The sequence below is a fragment of the Delphinapterus leucas genome, chromosome 4 (assembly GCF_059928025.1).
Source record: "Delphinapterus leucas isolate spDelLeu-1000000601 "Yukka" chromosome 4, BTC_Dleu_Yukka2, whole genome shotgun sequence".
Taxonomy (NCBI): Eukaryota; Metazoa; Chordata; class Mammalia; order Artiodactyla; family Monodontidae; genus Delphinapterus; species Delphinapterus leucas.
The window spans coordinates 120050416-120073935 of NC_143132.1; the positions used below are offsets into that span (position 1 = coordinate 120050416).

Sequence of the window (23520 nt, forward strand, 5' to 3'; positions counted from 1 at the left end):
AGAAGGAACAGGAAAAGCAACTGGAGGGGGCACATTCCCAGCCTCTGTGTGTACTGATGGGATGAAGCCAGAAGAGAGAGCCAAGTAGAAGGAATGGGAGAGAGGGGGAAAAACAATCGTGGGGAGGAGAGAAGGCTGGAGATGATAAGATCCAGAGTACCACGGGAGACTTTAGCAGCGACAAGAAGAGAACACCTTCTATTTGATTTTATTTCTAATTTATTAATTTGTCATTACACAAACAATACATGAATGCATACTCAAAAACATCAGACATTACAGGTAAAGCTAATGCACTCCACCAAACTACTGTGAACAGTTTGGTTAGTACCCTTCCAGAGCTTCTCTGTACATTTTTATAATACACAATTAGGTACTTAAGATGTACACTATACAGTATTTGTGTATGTGAATGGATGTGGTGTGTTTTTTAACATCAATGGTATCTTGTGGATTTCATGTATTGTCCTTCCATTTTCCCCTAAACTTTAAAAAAATTTAATATTTTATCTTAAAGATCATCTCATGTCAGTGCATGTAGGACTCTCCTTTTTCATTGATGCCTAGTATTTTATAACATGTACCATGCTCCGTCCCCTTGAGGCATATTTTGGTTTTTCCAATTTTATATTATTACAACCAAAGGTACAACAGTCATCATTATACAAGCCACCTTGTGAACAAAAATGTGTAAAGTGTGTTTCATTAAAAATTGGAATTATTGGGTCACAGGGCATGTGAATTTAAAATTGCAATGGATACCACTCAGCTGCCTTTAAAAGTGGCCATGCTAATTTATATGCTCACCAACAATGTAGGATTCCTGTTTCCCCACACTCTTGATTCATATTTATTTTAAATACTTGCCAATTGGATCTGAGATAGTTTCTTGTGTTTTAATGTGCATTCCCCTTATTTTGCTAAAGTTGGGCATCTCTTCATAACCTATTTGTAAACCTTTTTGCTCACGTGCGTTTTCACAAGGATATTTCTAAAAGGAGTATGTGACCAAAAAGCATAAGGCTCACTGCTAGTCTGGCTGGAATTTAATTTTTGTGAGTTAGAGATCTAAAATTGTTTTTCCCAAGTGGTTATGTGGTCTTAATACTAGTTGTTGAATAATCCATTCTTCCCTTATTGATTTGAAATGTCACTTTCATCATTTACTCAATATATATTTGTGTTCATTTCTGGATTCTCAGCTTTATCAGATTTAATTTTGGCATCAGGTACCTGAGTTATTCTTAACTTGGTTCATTGAACGGTAGCTGATTTTATCAGCCAAGATAATGAATGTATTCCTCATGAGACAGTCGATGATGTAATTCATAACACACAAATTCTATTCAGTTAAATCAGTTCTGTTATCTACAGAGTATTAAGAAATGTGTAAACTTCTCTTTAAGATTAGTTCTTTTTTTTTAGGGGACACCTCACAGGCTAAATATAGAGATGGAATCCTTTTTACCAGCTCCCCTCTTTCTAGAAGTATTTGATGTTAAAGCTTTTTGGTGATTTAAAGTTTTTTCCTGGCAATGTCAAATGGTATCACGTGGCACGGCAATATTACTGTTCATTTATAAGAACCTTTCTTTCATTCAACAAATGATCTGAGGTCCACAAACTGTGACATATACTTTGAAAAAACCAATGTGACATTCTAGCTTTTACTTTTACATTGGACCATGAGCTCCTGGAGTGCACAAATCATGTCTCATTCACCTTTCTATCCCCAAACATCCAGTACAGGGTGCAAACCCTGAACTGAAATAGAATTGAACTGCATTTCAACAATGTTTCTATAAAATAAAAAATAAAACTCAAGCTTCTCAAAAACAAAGCCTTTACTTCAGGGGCATCACGAAATTATACATATTTATTTTTTTCTGTCCATCTGATTAAATTTTATATATATATATATATTTTTTTCCTTTTTTAAAAGTAGGAACGCTAGATTTAGACACTGACCTGATAATCCATGCCCAAGTGTGAGAAAAATGTTCCCTTGCTGTTCGTGGAATTCCTCAGGTATGATCTATGTATAGGTATGTTGCTTGCCTGTTAAATGACAGTAAGAACTGTGATCTGGAAAACATTCTGGATCGCAGTGGGCAAGCATACTTTACAGTTGTTATACAGAAATATCTCAGGCATGCAAAAGAAGGAAATAAAGAAGGTAAACTTAACTTTTTTTATAGGAAAGTAGAAGTGTGACATTTGCCGCGTTTTAAAATTCAGTTATTTTTACCATGTGAATTAGCACACCTTTTCCTTCCTTCTTTCAAAGGGGTAGCTTTGGCTTTCATGGGTAATGCCTTAGCCCATAAACTTCCTGCTCTGTTTTACAGCTCAACGCAAGACGTTAGACTATGGGAAAATTCCCCAAACTACTTAAACTCTCAGTTCCCCTGGTGAGGAGAAGGAAAATTAAAGCTAACTCACCACCCAAGTGTGGTGAACAAATTCTGTGACCAAGTAAATTGTGCCAGTGCAAAATACCAGCTCCTTACCTTACCATTATCAATCCTGAAAGACTGTCTTGCTTTTATTTTTGATGATTCTCTTAAAAAAAAAGGATGTCTCTGACCTTTAACTTACTTTGTATAGTGCCTTACTTAGCATTTTTATTTGTGAACACAGTACGTCAGCCTAATTGCAGACCACTAAGGAAATCGTTAAACTACACTTTACAGTAATCTCTCTACTGACGAAAGGAATACTTGCATTTAAAGAACAGATTTTACCATTAAAAATTCCGTGAACTATACATGAAACAGGAATGCATACTGGAACTTCAAAAAGGGAAAAACAGGATGCAAATACACATCACTAAATAATACACTATTAGTATTGCTAGAAAATAAAAACATGGATTACCAGGCAGGAGGAGGTGGGAGAAAAGGTCCAGTTTTGCTTACGCAGGGGGCCCATAGGGCAGAAAGAAACCTTCTGAATTGTGTCAAAGAATGAAAGGTTAAAGCCTAGCGAAACCTGTTCTGACGGGCTGTCAGTATCTGCAGTGGGGCTAGAACCCGTATTATCCTTTCTTGGGAGGAAGGGCTAGCTCTGAGGGGCAGACTTTGAATTCATGCTTCTGGGCCATTCTAATCCTAATCCACTATAAAAGGACTAAATTTGGTTTACCTTTAGGGCTGGATTTACACAGAGGCAGAAAGGGACAGCTAAGCCTCCTCTAGTCCCCCCTACCCCTTTGTTAAATTCTTGAAATTCCTTTAACAGGAAACAAAGGCTTTCGTTTCACAGAGATATATGGCTGTTGGAAGGAAAAGTCTTAAGCTTTCTAAGACTTGGAGTTCTCTGATCTTTCCTTGGAGCAAGAAATAACAGGTACCTGATGCTGGGAATGGAATGTTCACCGTGGAGAGAAAAATGGTACAGAAGAACTCAAGACAAACTTCCTTCATGAACCAAGATTGCCTATATAATTTTGCCTATCCATCATTTCTGTTCTGGATTGTCTCCCCTAACTTATTTCTCAGTTTCTAGTTTTAGCTCTCCAACTACCTCTCATGTGCCACTGGAATGATTAATTTTTCTGAAATGCAATTCTGATTACAATCCCATTGCTTAAAATCATTCAATAAATCATTCCTGTTTTCCAAATTGATGCCAAACTACTCAGGTGAGTGAGACAGTCATTGCCTGCGTGCCTCCTGTGGAACAGTTCTGTGGCTTCTCAAGGAGCTTTGCTTATGCTCTCCTTTAAGCCTCTGAGCACTGTTTTACTTTTGCGACCTTCAAGACTCACATGTCACCTCCTTGAAGAAACCTTCCCTAACAAAGCCATCCTTGACTGTGTATAACAAGCCTTTATTATTGCATCATATCTATTCGTTTGTCTATATCCGTAATTAAACTCTGAAACTTGAGGGCTGGGCTTTGTCCTTTTAAAGGATTATTGAAGAGAATTGAGTCATGTCACTAAATGCCTGCCACTGAGCTATAAAGCTTCCTTTAATGTGACTTCAGACCATCTTAAAAATTGGTTTCCAGAAAATTAGGTGATATTTTATTTCTGGCTCTACAAGGATGAATTCTCATGAACAGGTATTTTGGTTACTTTAATTGGAAGGATACTGCGCCCACCCTCCCCACTTCCCGTTTTTTTAAACGTCCAGAAGTGACTATGGTTTGGAACTTGGAGAAATACCCTAATCTCTGACCTGTGACAATTCTTTGTGAATAATGGAAGTTTTAATTACCCATCGCTGAGGGCTTGATGGTAAAGCATTCCTGTTTTTATACTTATTTATGCTTAGCTCAGAACATTGGAAATATCCAGCTATTTTTGAACAAAAAATTATGAGAGTAACCGTATATTTAATATCTCACAATCGCTCTATTTCTTGGGGGGAGGGAGGTGTATATCAAGCTATAAAATCACATTGTAGCTACTTGAAATGATTTTTCTTTGGGGAAAATTAGGTTTGTACTGAAGACACATTGCCGTATCAGAAATATTTTCCACCTATGATCTTGTGGTTGGTTAAAGTAAACCAACAGAACACTTATGTGGCACCTTGGTCTATGAGCATTTCACCGAGATTACAGATGGCATTCATACAAGACTGTGCTCCCAAATTGGCATCTCAATAAATTAATATTCCAGCTAACTAGAGACCCTAAATATCTGAGGAAAAACTGAAATTTACTTAATATCCTAATCATTTGGAGGAATGCTTGATGTTGTTTTCAAATATACAGTATATCTGATGCTGAAAAGCACATAGCTTTCCCACCCTTAAGTTTGTCCCTGACTTTGGATTGGGGGCATGCCTCATGAGAGTAGGTCTGGATGTACAGGCTTCCTTTCACAGATATTTTTGGGGTTGTATGGTGGGGGATGGGTCATACAAGAGAAGCGGGGCGGAGGGGGGAGTTGGGAAAGCAGAGGACAGGCACTACTATAGTTTTGCATGTTTTGAACATGGCACCAGTAGTTGAGTATCTTCTCATGTCATTAAGTTGAAAAGTTTCTTAAGGCTCGATACATTTTGCCATCTTACTTTCTAGAAGTTCACAGGAAAGCTTGCCTTTCTACATTAGGTCCTGCTATTTAAAGGACAAATAATTTGTTAAATGTTAACTTGTATTTCTTAGGTTACTAGAGGGTGAACCTTTAGAAACTGCCGTTTACTTCTTCTGTGAACTATTCATGTTCTCTCTTCTACTGTGATTTTTTTTTAATGTAGAAGTAGTAATAATTGCTTTTAATTACCATTTAAAGCATATTAATCACTTCCTTTGTGACTATTACTTTAGCATTTATAATGTGTTTTTCTACCCCCAACACCAAAATTTATATTTTCACATAAACCCCAACCTTTTCTAATACGTTTTTTTCCACCTGTATTATATATCACACTTTCGCACTTGAGGGGTGCACCCGGTGAGCCTTTTGGTTAACATTCTAACGTGGAAGTTTCACTTTCTAGCTCACCTGGGATGGCTCTATTAAAAAATCTTACTTCATATCTTTAGGTTGCTTCTTCAAGCCTAAGTACCTAGTTCCTTTAGTTAGTTCTATTAACATTAAAATTGTGTTTTTAGTGAATATATCCTGCAGCCTAACTAGAATATAAAATAATTGGAAATCCCATGTACACTCTGATTTTATGCATTTAGTTTGTGACTTATTTAAGTTTTAATTTTAGATAGATAAAGAACACTTATTTATCTTCTTTTAATGCAAAGACCTAACTATTGATTCTTATTAACTCCTGATTAGCTAGTTGGCTATAGATACAGAGCATGTTAATTTCTACAGGCACCTTTCTGAATTCAAGTAAAAGTTCTGGTAGACAAGGATTTCCTACTTAAATGTCATTGACATAATATGAATATTGAGTACAAATATTGCTCACCATTCTTGCATTCTTTAAATTATTTTACTTGGAAAATTTAAGAACCATCATTAAGTCATTAATAACATAGGTTTTCATTGAAGGAATATTTGGAACTCTGAAAATACAAATCTAATCAAATTAAATTTTGAACACATATAGAGCCAAATATTTCAACAAAACTGCAGTTTAATTTCAGAAAATGTGTTAAAATATATATTTATACATCAATTTCTGACATATACTTAATGTGTTAGTATACACAAAATGATGCTTTCTCTTGAAACTGTATTTATGAAATGTACATTTTAATTTAAATACTCAGTATACACTGCACTTAATCTGCATGTTGCATTTATTAAATACATTAAAATCTGCAATGTAACAAAACGTTTTCTGCATACGAAATTCAAAACACCATTTTAAATGAACAAAAAGATGGCTCACTTCATTATTTTTTTTTTTTTTTTTTTACAACTAGTGTATAGTACACTAGCTCAGCTCCACCATACTACCTGTTCGTTCTTTTTTATTTGACATTGTTCACAGACTAGTACATATTACAATAAGAGTGCTGGATAAAAACATGAGGTACGAAAGTGGTTCAAAGATTATAGGTCATGCAGATCATGCTAGACAGCAAAGAAAATTGTGACCGAGAGAACACTAAATAAAAATACATAAAGAATGTGCATTATAAAAAAAAAAAAAACAAACAAACAAAAACAAAACTCCATTACACAGCTTTGCTTCTTTGGTTACAAAGTAGGTTGAACAATTTCACAGCTTTTTATTCCCACCCGAAAAAAAAGTCATACGAAATGTCAAAAAGCAGAGGAATCGTGGCAATTTCTCTATTAGAAAGTAGAAACAAATGAACAAAGTTTTCTTCATCAAAATAGCCCAATTATTTATTATATCACAATAACTGGTGACTACCTGTACAGTTGCACTATGTTCTTCATACTTACACTATACAAAATTTACATTCAAGCTGGGTCTTTACTACTGAAAATAAATACCGAAGGTAAATTGCCATTAGTGTTAGAAATATGCCAGGATTCTTTTGTTCAATTATTGCCTTTCATCTATTAAATGCAATCCTGTCTTTCAATTCCTTTACTGATACTTATAATTATTCAAAAAAATTAAAAAAGTTCTGTGACATTGTTCATGTACATTATGAAAATAGCAGCCCTGTAATAAATAAAACACAAATAAATGAAAACTTATGTAGGCAAATGTTACTGATATTGAAAGAAAAGTGGCTCTTTAGATGAACTGTTATTTATAATGCGATAGGAAGGCTCAGGGTAAATCCATGGATAATAGGAAACATGGGAGAGCCACCAAAGCTCTTAAAAGACCCCACTCGCGCGCACCAGGTAAAATGCTAACTTTGCTCTCTTTAATACACCCCGTCTATTATTCTCCTTGTGTACTGATGACATAAACTGGACATCAACAGCACTGCATGACATCTCAAAGAGAGGAAAAGCTCTTGTAGAATGATTGTCTAATACTGAAAAGGCCAAACACACAACTGAAGCATGGCTACTTGCTTTCGTATAAAGTGGAAAGAACACCAGTGGCACACAAGGATAGATTGCTTTCAGTTTTTTTCTTAATGAGGCAAGAAAGCTTTATGCTGAGGACACATTCGGCTGCTGCGGAGGCTGCGTTGGCTGCGGAGGCTGTGCTATCACTGCTTGCTGTTGAGAAGTGCTACCAGCATTGGCCTGTTGGGCTGGGAGTTGGGATAACTGATCATTGTTTGAAAGAGATTTTAACAGTGCATTTTCTCGTTCAAGTAAAGAGTTTCTTTCAACTAATTCTTTTATTTGTTCCTTTAGAACTTCCACTTCTTCTCTTACTGCATACATCAAATGGCTTTTCACCAGATCCTGTGAAGAACAAAATTAGGAATGTCAAAAAGAGTGAAAGGGAAAGGAGTTGCTATTTGGTTCTAGCCTACCTGGTGCCTTATAAACATCAGGCAGTTTTATATTTATATAGTTTTATATATTTATATTTATACTATAAATATAGTTTATTTAAACTACATTTATATAGTTTTCCTGCTCTTGCTTTTAATGTTTCTACTGTTTCTTGATTGACACTAAGGAAGATGGGGTAGAAAAAATCTAGCTCCCAACTAGGGCAGCAAGCCCAGGATTTTATTTTCAAAGTTTGGAGTGATTTCAAAAAATACCAGCTCCTTAAATTGTCAATTAATATAAGATTAGAATTTAAAAAAAGGTTTAAAATCATATATTTAGACGTCAGACGAAGAGAACAAAGGATATTAAACTGTCTGATAATAAACTAGTTATAGTACTGCTTTAAGAGATGAAGTGACCTGCAATTTCCAACTTTAGAACCTCAGGATTAAAAAACAAAATAGTTTGAGACCAGTGGCCTTTATTTATAATCGATCTATGGTTTTAATAACTTGAATCAAAATATTTTAAATAATATGAGTAGAATATCTTTGAGAAAACCAAAAAATTGATAGTAATAGCAGAAATCAGAATCAACAGAAACAAGTCTATTTATTAAAGCTGAGTAAAAGAGTCACTGTAAATAACCAAAGGATGGAAAAGATTTCCAGCTGAAGTTTTCATTTTATTAGTCTTTTGTCTCTAAATTATTTTTGATGCTGAGATATTTAGGGGATCAAATGCATGTTGATTATGTATATTCCCCAAAATGGCATGAAATGTAACATGTTCAAGTAGGGGAAATATCTATTCCACTGGTATTTATAGACTGAAAATTCTCAACATTCTAGCATTTTCAACCAAATCTCATTATCAAAAAATACACTTTGGTCATCTTGGTTTAAAGAAATTAGGTATTTGTTTTTTAGAATTGATGAAACCCAACAATCTCTGAAATGAGAGGACTATAAATTTTTACTTACCATTGCTTGTTCTATTTTGTTGTCAATGGCTACACCACCTCCCCCAGATGCACTGGAAAAAATTAGAATATTTCATTAAATTATTCTAAAAAATGTAAGCTCCCTTCCAACTCTTAAAATAATTGTGTTTTACTTAAAACCAAAAATAGTAATTTAAAATAGATTATTAGTCTATTCTCACAATTTCATACTCAGAGCTCTCATTTTGAAAATGATCTCAATAAACAGATGGCTTGTAAAAATCTTTGTAGTTTCAATACTTCTAATTTGCCAATGACATATATATGCTACTTTAAAAAGTAACTCCCAATTCTATCCAGGAGTTCTCAATTCAGTGAACTTAAGATACATTTTGAACGAACAGTACCCCCTCCACATCTCTTCATTTACCAACTATATATTCTAATTGCCTTTCATGTAGAAATTCCAGTGGTTACTTATTGCATTAAATTCAGATGATGATTTTTCTACTATAGATTTTATATTTTAATGTCTGGTTTTTAAATTTTAAAAACTGGCTTGTAAAAATGATTCAGAGGGCTTCTGGGCAAGCAGTACTTGCAGGGTTGGTTAACAAGGAACTCAACATTCTGGCAGACCTGTATGCTTTGACTGTAGTTTACTAGCTGGCAAAAATCACCTACTAAGGTATGTGGTTCAGACCAATTCTTCCTAGAGATAATTGGAAATAGTCTAGCTGGTAAGTACATCCCAAGTTTAAATATCACCTTATCATTTCTGTGATAATGACACAGGAGGCTGAATAATTGTTCTCTTTGGCAGTTTATATTTTCCCATGTATGTAGCGAGGATCTATATCCTTTTCTTGGTGTTTTTGTAAACTTTAAAGAATAGTTATTAGATTTTCTTGTAAATATAAATAGGATATGTTAATCTACTGTATCAATACAAAAAGAGGTCTTTAAACCACTTTTATACAAAACTTTTACTACATACTCTTCATTTAGTGTGTAGTGCTAAATTTAGGTGCTAATATATCTGAAGACTATTTTGCTTTAGATGATGTGGACCCTCAATGTTCTATCAGACTGAGCCTCAGAAATATCCTGTCTGATGTAGTGGTGCCTTTTTTTATTATAATCTAAGTAGATCTGGTTATAATCCTGGTTCTGCTACTCACTACCTATATGACCACCAGTAATCAACTATTTAACTTCCCTGGACCTCAGTTTCCTCATCTGTAAAATGAAGGGGCTGGTGTCAATGCCTCAGTGGACTTTGAACTTTTAAATCCTGAGTCAATGCGTGGAAAACACTAAGCTTGTTTATCTGTGCATTAAGCACATTAATTACAGCATACTACTTCACTTCTTGCTGCTGTTGCTAAGATGAAAAGGGGCTTATGTATACCTAATAACTGGAAAGGATATATAGATCATTAATAAATACTTATATATGTTAGGCTTTAAATGCTTGTAGACAGCAAAGTATGGCTTCATGTAACTAAAAACTACAGAACTATATAAACTTTAATGTAAAGTTCAATTCAGACACCACATAGATAAATTCACCAAACACTGGTCATGATTTGGCAAAAAAGATAGTGATAGGCATTTAGATTAGAATTTGCCTGAGAATCCTAGATTCTACTTTATTTTTTACTTCTATGTCAAGGAAAAAATGAAATAGTTTTAGTCATTTCATGACTTAAATACATTCAATTCTTTTAACACATCAGTTTTAAATAGGATATCTTAAATGCTAACTTTAACACCAGTTTTACATATTAATGAGCAAACAAAACAAAAAACCCAAATAAACCTCAAAAACCTTTAAAAAAGGTTTATTTCTTCTTCTTCTTTTTTGATAATTAAAACAAAACCTAGTCAGTTTCCAAACCATTCCCTCAGCTAAGGAACAATAATTAGCATCCTATTCTTTGCTGATATAATAACCTCTAGTCCTGACTCAGATCTCTTTTACTGCTACGGAGGAACAGGTTTGCAAAGTATAAATGGATCATGTTGAAGATATGTTTCCCTTAAAAGGTATTACTATTCCAATTTTGTTAAACACTGTACTTTAACAGAATCAAATCAGTCAGAGATACAATTACTATCACTATAGTCACCTTTGGCCACTCTGAAGGCTGTTATCAAGAATCCTACAACCTACTGCAGAGGTTCTCAAACTTTAGCATGTACCAGAGTCATTAGATGTTTTATTAAAACACAGATTGCTGGGCTCCACCTTTCAGATTCAGTAGGTCTGGGGTCAGGCCCAGGAACTTGCATTTCTAACAAGTTTCCAGGTGATGCCAATTCTGCTGCCAGACAAATCATACTTTGAGAACCACTGGCTTAGAGATGAAAATTAGAAGAGTAATAATAAAAAAAACCTAACTCTACTTAAAAAAAATTTCTTAGCCTTGTATACAAAACTCTTTACGACCTTGACCTCAGCTTTCTATGGTCTCCTTTCCTCTCATACCCCATGTGGTATATTGTGTTATGGTCTTACATAGCTATTTGCAGTCTGTGGAACATACGTTCTCTCAGGTTTCCATGGCTTTGCAGAAACTGCTCCCTCAGCTGGAAATGCTCACAGTTCCAATTCATCTGGCTATCTTTAACTTGTTCCTTAAGATGCTCAGTGCCACCTCTTCTGCAACACCTTCTGATTTCCTAAGGTAGAACCAAATATTCCATCCCTTCTGTGGCCCACTAAAATCATCACAAACTTTTTATAGTGCATAACCAGGAAATTCTGGCTCCTCCATGTAATCACTGTGAATTCTAGGAAATTATTTTACCTTTCTAGACCTCATTTTTTTTTTTTTTACCTAAAATAAGGATTATATACCCCAATCCACAAAACTCCTGTGAGGATTAAGTGAGTTTAAATAATACTACCACTGTTAACTCTATTAGACTGAGCTCCTTGAGGGAGGTGGCTTATCTTCTTCACCTCTGTGGAGAAGTGAACAGTGCTTGGCACATAGGAGCTCAAATGCATACTGAAAGAGTCAATATGATAGTAATTGGATTAGAAACGATTACTGGTTCATGTTAGGAAGCCATTACATTTTTCTGAGTTTGAATAAATCAGTAGCTCTCCATGTGTGGTCCCTGGACCAGGAGCCATCACCATCATCTGGGTACCTGTTAGAAATGTAAATATTCGGGTCCACTCAGACCTACTGAATTAGATACTTTTGAGGTGGGACCCAAGAAATCTATTTTAATAACTCCTCCAGGTGATTTGAAAGAAACTAAAGTTTGAGAACCACTGCCTTAAATAGCCTGATTTTTAATAAAGATACCAATATGGTAGTTTTAAATATAAACAAATAAGAGTGTATTCTATTTCAAGATCTCAGAACATGGTTTAAGAATATTGTTTCAATGAGGGAAACAAATTTTCCATTGTGTTCAAAGTCAACATAGTGGTTTGGGCTTTATGCTCTTTTAAAATGAGAATGATCAGCTGAAGCAGAATGAATAATTTCCTTTCACTTGTTTCCCTGACCTAATGTTATAGTATTAGGCCTTGTTTTCTTTCTTATTATTGTATTCACCACGCTATAACTAGATGATTAACCAGTTTCTGAACTTAAGTTCCTTAAGGGAAGGCTTCCTAAGACTTTGTAACTATTCTGTTAAACTACATAGGGCTATATAAAAAGGGATAATTCTGTTACTATGGGTCTCTCTTTTAGAATAAAATCATAACTGGATTAGCATTTACTAGATGAATAAAAAACTGTGGGTATGGAGGGAACGGACAGAAATACAGAACTATGGGAAAAAAAGAATGACTAAATCACTTTTTATATAATGAATTTTCATTTACCGGAACTGCGGCTCCCAAAAGAACCAAATGAGCTTGAATTTAGTGTTTAAATAAAGTAAATTACAATCACATTCATAAGAAAAGTAAAACTTAAAAGTATCAATGGCACACCAAGCTAGATTGGATTTCCATGCTGTTCATCTTTTAGTTCATCCCAACTGGCTCCCCACCACAGCTTTTCTTCCCAGGCCTGCTTACTCTTATCACAATAGATTACTTGCAACCTCACTGAGAAGACAAGAGGCCAGATAGAAACCTCTGCTGCGGCATCACAAGGTTCTTACATTTGCAGCCTTCTTTTTTTTTTTTTTTTTTTTTGCGGTACGCGGGCCTCTCACTGTTGCGGCCTCTCCCGTTGCGGAGCACAGGCTTCGGATGAGCAGGCTCAGCGGCCATGGCTCACGGGCCCAGCCCCTCCGCGGCATGTGGGATCTTCCCGGACCGGGGCACGAACCCGTGTCCCCTGCATTGGCAGGCGGACTCTCAAAACCACTGCGCCACCAGGGAAGCCCGCATCCTTCTTAATAGGCTAACTGTTTCATCCATGCTCTCAGCTCAGTGACTCTGCAAATCATCCCGTCTTGCCTCTCTAAAACTTAAAACCAGTGACACAGTTAGGCTAACTTGATCTCATATTTAAGAAAATTTTTTTATGAGAAATCAACTTTTTTCTTTATTAATGTGTACAGAGACATCATGGCTACTGTTTAAGATAAAAATAGTGCAAATTTCTTCTCTATTACATTTTGGCTACGTTGTCTTTCTTCTCCTTTCTCAATACAAATGCTTATTTAAAAAAATTTTTTTAAATTTATTTATTGGCCACAACCACACAGCATGTGGGATCTTAGTTCCCTGACCAGGGATCCAACCTGTGCCCCCTGCAGTGGAAGCACTGAGTCTTAACCACTGGACCGCCAGGGAAATCCCACAAATGCTTATTAACAAAGCAACAGGGTAGAGGAAAAGAACACAAATGACTGCCCACTTCATGGCAGCACACGCTGTTTAAGTGAGTCCTTACTACAAGCCTGAGCAACACTCTCACTTTACAGCTGAGGAAACTGAAGCCAAGTAACTTATTCAGACACAACCCTAGGGAGAGGATTAAAACCTAACCTAATTAATGTCAAAACATATGCTTTTCCTATCATAACAGTCAGATTGTGAAAGGAAGAAAGCAACTATCTATAATGGCCTAAAAGAAATCCAGCGTTGTGTACATTGTGAAAAGTGCTTTAACCAAGTACCAAATGTTAGTTGTCAAACCATAACTGTGGATCCAAAGATTAAACTATGTTCATAATATGCCATTTATCTTATCTAGCATATTCCTAGAAGAGGTTCAGCTCTGAAAACAAGGGAGGTCACTTCTTAGAAAAGGGACTTGCTCAGTGATCTTTAGACAGCCAGTATAGTTCACCTATTTGCTAAGGACTAAAAGGTTCTTTTGGTTTGTTAGAAAGATGAAGATATCTTAAGATTATATGGATCTATATGCAGAATATTATTAAAAAAATTTACCTTGCTTTACTCCAAGACCCTCCTAACTTTCTCTGTTGAATCACAACACAATTAAAAATCCACTACAGGAATTCCCCAAATTACAAAATAAAATGTTTTGTGATGAGAACTTATTTGAGTTGGCAAATCTCGTATATCAATACTTATGTTAAAGCCCCCTTACCCAAACCAGGTAAAATCAATTCTTCTTAAACTTACAAGTTGAAGCTACAATCTTTCTTGGAGGCCAGTCCTCAGGAATCAGGTACTGTTTCCAGTAAATCACCTACAACCTTAATCCCCTTGCCCCACTGCAATAAGCTCTATAACATCATTAGTGCTAAAAATGCTTTAATTCTAATCTGGGCAACATTTTGCCTCTTCTCTAAGAAATGTATGTTTTGCTTTTTAGAAAGAAACTGTTAAGTCACTGATTGCAAAAAAATAAATCTAATGAATCTACAGCTCAGCAAGCCTATCAAGGTTAAAAAGAAAAAAAAACCCATCACCCTTCTGTAAGACGAATTTAAAGAACATTTACACTTTAACACAATTTAAGGGCAAATAACAATCCTACTTCCAAAAAAGAGCCTAAATAGATAAAATTCATGTAGACAATCTCTGGCCAAATGCAAACCTCTGTGGTTAAGAATAAAACTATTAGACAAAGTTAACAGTAAATTAAGCTAAGAACTCAAAATTGTACATATTCTAATTATTAACCATAAGTTCTACCAATGTAAAAACAACCTGTTTAATTTCATGAGTTAAAAAACTCACAAAAAGGCCCCATGGAGATTTTTATTATCAGTAACACAAAATAAGTGATTTTTGTGGATGATAAAAGCTATTATTCATGCTAAACAAGCAAGGAAAATGGCTACTCACAAAACTAAATATTATTTTCTCAAGTAACCAATCTTACTGTGAAAAAAGCTTTTTACCAAGGAACTACTAAAAACTGAGCTAAAGGGCTTCCCTGGTGGTGCAGTTGTTGAGAGTCCGCCTGCCGATGCAGGGGACATGGGTTCGTGCCCCGGTCCGGGAAGATCCCACATGCCGCGGAGCGGCTAGGTCCGTGAGCCATGGCCGCTGAGCCTGCGCGTCCGGAGCGTGTGCTCCACAACGGGAGAGGCCACAACAGTGAGAGGCCCGCATACCGCAAAAACAAACAAACAAAAAAACCCAAAAAAACAAAAAACTGAGCTAAATACTTATATGAAGATTGATATTTGTTTTTATCATCTATAAAAACTTTGCTCACCAATGCCCTCAGCATATTTCACATTCATTTAATTAATTTCAGGTCAAAATCCTGACCAGAAAAGAATATTTAAAAAGAGGGAAAAAAAAAAAAAAAAAAAAAAAAGAGGAAAAAAGGATTATACCTGTGGATTATACCAGTGTCAATTTCCTGGCTTCAGGTATTATACTATAGCCATGCAAGATGTTATCACTGGGGGAGAACTGGGTAAAGGGGTACCTGAGACCTCCCTGCACTTTTTTTTTTGCAACTTATTAATCTATAATTACTCAAAATAAAAGTTTTTAAAAATATACATATACATGGTAAAGAATAAATTCAGAGAGTATACACAAAAAAGTATACCATCAATACAAAGTCCCTCTCCTACCTCAGACCCCCTTTGTCCAGAGTCAACCATATCATCTGTATTAATGACCTTAAAAAGGCCTATTTAGGAAGAATTTCTTTACTATTTTGGAGAGGAGTAGGAGAGGACTTTCTAACTATATGCCTCAAAATATAGTTTTTTAAAAGCTTCTTTAATAATTTCCCTAAAATATAAAGTACTTCTAGGAATCTGTAAGACAAGAAGCCCAAATAGAAAGATGGGTAGAATTCACACGAACATTCACAAGACATGAAAAAGTACTCAACATCTCATTCATAATAAAAATAGAGATTAAAACTATAATGTGATATTATTTCCCTAACAGACTGGCAAACATACTAAAATTTAATACACAGTCAGTGAGGCTGTGGGAAAATGGGCCTTCTCTTCTCTTACAGTGCTGGTACAAAGTGGTATAATGGTATAACACGTATAGAGAGCAATTTGGTTATATCTAATAAATTTTATACACAACACATTCTTTGAGCCAGCAATCCTACAAGTTTCCTATGTATGCAAAAATACATGTATACAGTTTCCTATGTATGCAAAAATATCTATAGTAATTTATCCTATAGATATTTTTGCATACATAGGAAATAATGTATTTACAAAACTACTCATTACAACACTTTATAACGGCAGGCTTTTGATTAGCAATAGGGAAGGGGTTAAATAAATCACAGTATAGTCATCCATTCAATTTAATACTAGCCAGTTATTAAAAAAAAACCACAAGGATGCTTTTCTGTGTACTGAGATGGAAGCAATGTATCTTGAAGATCCTTAAAGATAAAGGTACAGATGTGTGTATATTATCATTTGTGTGAAGAGGGAGATAATACACATTGTATTTGCTTGTATATACAATAAAGAGACTAGAAGGACACACACACACTAAGAAAGTGCTTATCTGTTTAGGTAAGTGTTTATCTGGAAGGCAGGCAGAAGGGGAACAGGGATAGAAGACTACTTTCTCTACACTGTGAAGAATACTGAAAAACACATTCCAAAATGAAAATGACTCATGAAGGAGTTATTTCCCTGTACAGTGTGAACTCAAGACATGAACAAATGGCAGACAGGAAACAAGAAAGGAAGAAAGGGAAGAGGACCAACAGCTCCACTTGTATTTGGAACTATTTCCTTCTGAAAGATTAGGTACTATGTTTAACATACAAAAAAACAATCAATATAAATAACATTTCTGATTTGTAAAATTTACTTCCTTGGCTTAGGGTGAATTAAAATCACTTAAAAATATGGTATAAATAATGTTTATACCATATAATCCCAGTATAGTTATTTTTGTTCAAAGTGATGCTAGTAAGTAAATAGTAAAAGTCTCTCCAATAAATATCTAAGATACAATAGGCTACATAACCTTACACAATGTTGTATTAAAAATGAATTCCAAAGAAGGTACAGATAAGATTAATACTAACTTTACCTTCTTCTTCCAGATCTCTTTACACTTCAAAGTTATGATATTTTGGCAGAATTATTTTAGTATTTGGTAGTAAAATTCTGATATAATTATGTTTTTTTTTTTTTTTTCTTGAAGAGCTACTCCAAGGAAACAACTTAAAAACTAGCCAAACTAAACATTTTTTTTTTCTGTTAAAACAGTCAAGACGGAAGATGTAAAAATTTAGTCTGGAAAGACTGGAGACTTACACAAAAGTAAAACAGCAACAATTTTACCACTACAGGCCAAACTTAGTCCAATAAACTAAGGAAGTTTGTTTAATACTCTATTATCCTAAGTTAAATACTTAAATGGAATAAGAACATGGAATCATATCTACTTAAGATAAATGAGCTTATACATTAGTTAGTTATTTCTTATTAGACTAACATTAGACAAGGTTTGACACAATGAAAAAGTTATTTCCTTCTTCTGAGTCAGACTGCAAAAGAAAACGGTGTGAGAAAGGGGTAGGAGGAGGGTGGCATTTTCCCCAATGTTGGAGTGCTTACATTTAGAGCAGACTCTCTTTGAAAGAGATTTCATTTTACTGTTTACATAGCAGCAACAGGCAATTTGATGATAGCATAATTATGGGGGAGTGAAGGATACATAACCAAGGGGCTTAAGTCTAAATTAAAAATTTGACACTATAGTCTTGGCTACTTTAATTTACTTCCTGGAGACTGGGAAAACAGTATTATGATTGACAATTATCTAGACTGAGATGTACACTGGTACCTGAGGTTAAAAAAAAAGGATAGGGATTAGAAAGGAATTTTGCCAACTGATGTCTAGTTCAGAATAACTGACGAAAACCTAAATAACATAGTTATACTGAAAAGTAATATAGTGGATGTATTGATAGTTTCATATATTCATTCTAGATATTCTAAAACCACTCCTTTGTCTGCTGGGATAGAAGCTGATGGTTAACCAACTTCTAAAATCATCAGAATTTATGGGACCTCCCTGATGGTACAGTGGTTAAGACTCCACCCTTCCAATGCAGGGGGCGAGGGTTTGATTCCTGGTCAGGGAATTAAGAACTCACATGCCACGGGGCACAGCCATAAAATAAAATTAAAAATAAATAAATAAAAACATCAGAATTTAGTGATTAAATTACTGTATACTTTAGTAAAAGATCTATGGTTTTCAACACTGATTTTAAGGACTATCTGTCTTACAAAGTACAAAAGTTTAATAGAAGAGAAAAATTCAATGAAAATCCTTAATGTGAATGAAGACATTAAAAACACATGAGTTCAAATTTCTCCAGCTGTTAGGAAAAGGATAAAGATTAAGAAAAAGTCTTCCAGGGAAAGGACTATGTTTAACAGCCATTTTGTAGTTAAGATCAGTTGTCCTTTAAAAGGTTAACAATATAGTATTCTTTCCCTTTGACTATGAGGAAATCACAGCACTTTCACCACCTAAGGAAATGTTCATGGTGTAAGTATATGAAAATGAACAAAACTGGAGAAAGAACATAATAAAAAAGAATGTCAAAGGACACCAAGGGGGGAAAGCAGCGGGGGGTGGTGGTGGTGGTGGGATGAATTGGGCGATTGTGATTGACATGTATACACTGATGTGTATAAAATGGATGACTAATAAGAACCTGCTGTATAAAAAAATAAGTAAAATAAAATTCAAAAAGAAAAAAAAAGAATGTCAAGGGAAATAAAAACAAAAACGTAAAGCTCTTAAGATTTGCATTTCATTTCAGAGACCAACAAGCACTGAATAAATTTTCACTTGGCAGTGGGCCTATTATAAAAACAACCTACGTAGCTAAATTCATCTAACATTTCTAAAGTAACTCAGAATTCTTCAGCAATGACATACAAATGGGGCAAAGGGGGGAAAAATCAGGAACTAGTTTAGTATAAATTTCTAATGCTAACCTTTACATTATCCCACCCCACTTCCTCCCAGTTCCAAAGGCCTGCTCAACTTTTGAACTGGATAGCCTAAACTCCTTTAAGACCCTCCATGGTTTACTTTTACTCTCTTTGTTCATACTGTTTCTCACTCTCTAAGTACTGTAGAAACTCTACCATTCTTTTATAGATTTCAGCTCAAATATTTTCTCTTCTGTAAAGGCTTCTCTAACCCTTCCAGAAGTAGTAATAGTAAGTCATGTTCCACACTACACTTATGGCACTAACCACACAGGCTATGCTTTAACAGTTGCATCTATCTCCTACCAGACAAAGCTCTACTGGCCATACAAACATCTATCATGAGGCTGGCAGCCATTTAATAAAGAATGCCACAGATACTTGGACTCAAAAACTGTATACTTGGAATCTGAGTCCTAAATATATCACTCGCTACTCTGGGGCCCCTTTTTTTTAAATTTTTTTTTTTTTTTTTTTAGCTATAACATGAGGTAGCTGTATTAGATCAAAGCCACTTCCTACACTTAATGGCAAAACTGACTTTTTCCAAGCACTCCTTGGTATTTAATAAACATGGGTAATGCTATTATTTTAACTAAACTCAATAAATAATTGGGGAAACATTCCTTAATCTCATTCTTCATTTTCAGTCTGAAACTACACTTGCCATATGTTCTTGCTGCCTAATATTAACATCTAATCCATATACCTAGGTAATCCAAATTCCTTTGGAGGTAACAGGTCATAACAAACTTTTGCCTCTTATTTCCTAATAGCCAAATCTCAGTAACATTTACCTTTCTAGGTGACACCTTTGTTAAAAAAAAAAAAAAGTTCCAATCTGTCGCCTCTGCACATGCCCAATACTCAACAAATACTGGGTGGAAGAACATGAAGTTAGATAGTGTCCACCAGTGGGAAAATCACTAGATGTGGAATTAGCAAATACACATTGCAACCTGGCCTCACCTCAGATTTGCTGTGTCCGGAGGTAAGTTATTCTCATTGGGCTTTTTTTCTTTCATCATTAGTTTTAGAGACTTTTTATGAAACTTACTGTAACCACTCAAATGTGGTGTTTTGTGTATGTGTGTGTGTGTGGGGGGGGCAGGGTTAGTGAGAAGGAACGACAGTAACACTCAAGACAGGTCTTAAAAAAGTTACCTAAGCAAGCAAAGGGGAATAAGGGATAGCAGGACACTGCCAAATGCTTGGTCACAGGGATTAAGCAAGGGAAAATGAACGTTTTTATAACTGAAGCACAGAGAGTCTGTGAGAAATCAGAGGGATGATAAATGAAAGAGACTCATCTATAACAAAGAAAATGCCAAGGATGACTGCAGTTTTTAGCATGGAGCAACTAAGGAGTGGGGAAATAGTTAATGTGTCACAGGAAGATGGTTAGATTTTTTGAGGGATGGGGAGTGAGTGGCAGAGAAACCTGAGATGAAAATGAGAAATTTGAAGTTACATTTGGGACTTTTGAATTTTGAGACATCTGGGATATAGATCATGGTGGAGAAATAAAGAAAGAAGGTTGAGAAATAAGGGAAGGTTGCTAGAAATAGGCATCTAGAACTCTAGAGTAATCTCTGGTGACAAGTCTAGATTTGAGAGTTATCAGAATGTGGTAGGTAGCTCAAATTGTGAGAGATGAGTTTGGTTAAAGAGTGAAGACAAATAAGGGCCAAAGCACTGGAGGAGACTAGCAGGTAAAGAGTTGTAGAAGATGGGATGGGAAGAAACTGCCCTTTCTTGGGAAAGCTAATTATTTCTTTTGCTGAATGGCCTCACATTTGCCTCTTCTTTCTCAAGCATTCCACGTACTATTTTTTTCCAACTCAGCAGGTATTCTTGAACAAATCCTCTCAATCCCATTTCCACGATGAGGCCTAACCAAATGAGTCAAAATGAGACTATCTTCTTGAATATTAAATGCCAAATACCAGTGAAGAGCACAGAGGTAATTTTTGCTCATGTTATAGCTAATCTCTTCATTTATGTCCATTTCTTGAAGATGCAGAGATATTATTTAAAATAGCTTTACAGAAAAAACATAATTCTATGGACAATATATTTTAGCCACTAGAGTTATCTGACTAAAACCCAGCTTTTGTTCCTAGGTTAATAATTAATCTTTCTTTGCCACCTTATGTCCCTTCCTAATCTGTCCCCAAAGTTCAAGGATAGTAATAAATGAAAATGGAGGTTATCAAGGAACTGTTTCGAAATAGGGATAAACCCAGAAGAATAAAAGTATCATGAGGTTTTTTAAAGAGATAGTTGCTTCATTAAGGGACAGCACCAAAGCATGGTCATTACCCTTCAATAAAATGAAGAGAATAGGGACTTCCCTGGTGGTTCAGTGGTAAAGAATCTGCCTTCCAATGTAGGGGACTCAGGTTCGATCCCTGGTCAGGGAACTAAGATCCCACATGCCATGGGGCAACTAGGCCTGTGCGCACGCCACAACTGGAGAGAAGAACTAGAGAGAAGCCTGCATGCCACAGTGAAAGATCCTGCATGCCGCAACTAAGACCCTATGCGGCCAAAAATAAAAAATAAATAAAATATTTTTTAAAAAATGAAGAGAATATTCTATCAGGGAAAAAATCTGGTCTATTTTACTTTTAATAAATCAATGAATGTTTTGCATTTGCGATGTTTTAAAAATTTAGGTTGGTTTGGGTTTGAGCAAAGAATTAAATTGCTGATCTTCAACAAATACAAGAAAAGTACTGTGAAGAAATGCCCTAAAGAGTTAAAACTGTCTAGGTTATCACTTTACTACCACTTGGCCTAACTCTCTTTTGCTCTCCACTTCACTGTGGGGGTGAGACAGCTTACCTCTCAGCAGCTGCCGAAACAAAACGCTGAATTCTCAGAGTAATAAAGTGGTTTAAGAATACAGGCTTTAGAATTAGACAAGCTGGTTTTAAAATCCCAACTCCACTACTTACTAATGAGGTGATCCTACCAAGTTAACATACTGAAACCAGTTTCCTCATCTGTAAAATGAGGTCATGGTTGTACTACCTTAAAGGATTACTGTGAGGATTATATGAGACTTTTTACAATAGTAGACACTTAAAAAATTTTTGTTCCTTCAATTGTTTGGATCAATTTGGATTTTGACACTATATAAGGTCTACTATCCCAGTGTATATTGGATTACAAATGAAGCAGTGATGTACAAATAAAAATTATGATTAGTATTAGGAAACAACCTCTGTATTTATGTCTCACCCAAATAAAGAAATAATCCTAGTTATGCTTTAAATTTACTTGATTTCTTTGTACTCAATCAAATGTTAAAGATTCAGTGCAGTCACAAAATATATGCTAATAAAAATGGTTTGACTTGAGATTTAAACTTACATCGATATTTATTAAGCACAGCATTATGTGGATTGAACATTAGTAAAATTCTTATTGATCCTCGATAGAATCTCAAAATTTCATTGTTCAGAATATAAATAATCTTAACTTACTGGGGGAAGTTTTTCCAAAGGCCACTGAGATATAACTGAATTGGTTTAATTCAACATAAAAACTTCCAAAAAACTGTTTAGCTAAAACTATCTCATGCCTTTCTTTAGTGTTACATGACATTACAACAATAAATATTACTAAAAACAACTCAAAGGAGAGGGATAAAGTGTTGTTTTGCTTCTAAACCACATTTACTCTAGTTGAGAATCACTGCTTTAGAATTACCTAAGTCAAAAAGCAATTCTGGTATAGGACAATAAAGAAAAGTATAAAGTAGCAGTATTATAAAATCTAAAGGGTTACAAGGTTTTTTTACTCAAGGAGAACTGTACTCAGATATGTACATTTTCAGTGGCAAAAAGTTTTTAACAGCTAACTACTTTTTCTCACTTCTTTCTTTTTTTTTTTTTTTGGCCGCTCGGCTTGAGGGATCTTAGTTCCCTAACCAGGGATTGAACCCGGGCCCCCGGCAGTGAAAGCACCAAGTCCTAACTAGTGGACCACCAAGGAATTCCCTACTTCTTCTCATTTCAATCTAGATCCACATCCTGGAATTATTCCAGGCAATAACAATTCTGTAAGATAGACATGGTTAATGGCAGAACTTTACAATAGTTTGTAGGCATCAATTTATGTAAAAATTTTATGATGATTTCTAGACTTACATCATGACTTGAAATTTGTTAAATCAATTTAGATTCTAGATATAAGAATGAAATGAAATGGGATGCTTTACCAACATAATCTTTGCTCTCTTCATTTCTTGCCGGTAGGCCCCATCCCTCTGACTCTTCCATAAATAATTGTTTTTGTTGTTTTCACTGAATGTTCTTCTCCCTTGAATTAAACCTTAAAGGCAGGAATTGTGTCCATCTCAAGGGTCTACTTATTGCAACACTCTGCATATAACTGATAC

General features: G+C 35.2%; 1 protein-coding gene across 8 annotated transcripts in view; it reads right to left on the reverse strand.

Moving 5' to 3' along the window:
- Positions 1-23520, reverse strand: part of TSC22D2 (TSC22 domain family member 2) — a 126598-nt gene that overhangs the window by 69918 nt on the left and 33160 nt on the right. For 2 of the 8 annotated variants that reach the window (XM_022582741.3, XM_022582742.3), the window contains 2 exons: positions 8788-8839; positions 416-7768 (listed from right to left, as the gene is read on the reverse strand). The exons of 3 other annotated variants lie outside the window; for them this stretch is intronic. In XM_022582741.3, the coding sequence (XP_022438449.2) occupies positions 7508-7768; positions 8788-8839 (313 nt within the window). In that variant the 3' untranslated portion in view covers positions 416-7507. Of the gene's footprint in view, positions 1-415; positions 7769-8787; positions 8840-10590; position 23520 lie in introns of those variants that run through there. 3 more of the 8 variants (XM_089911014.1, XR_016393112.1, XM_089911011.1) reach the window with 3 other exon arrangements.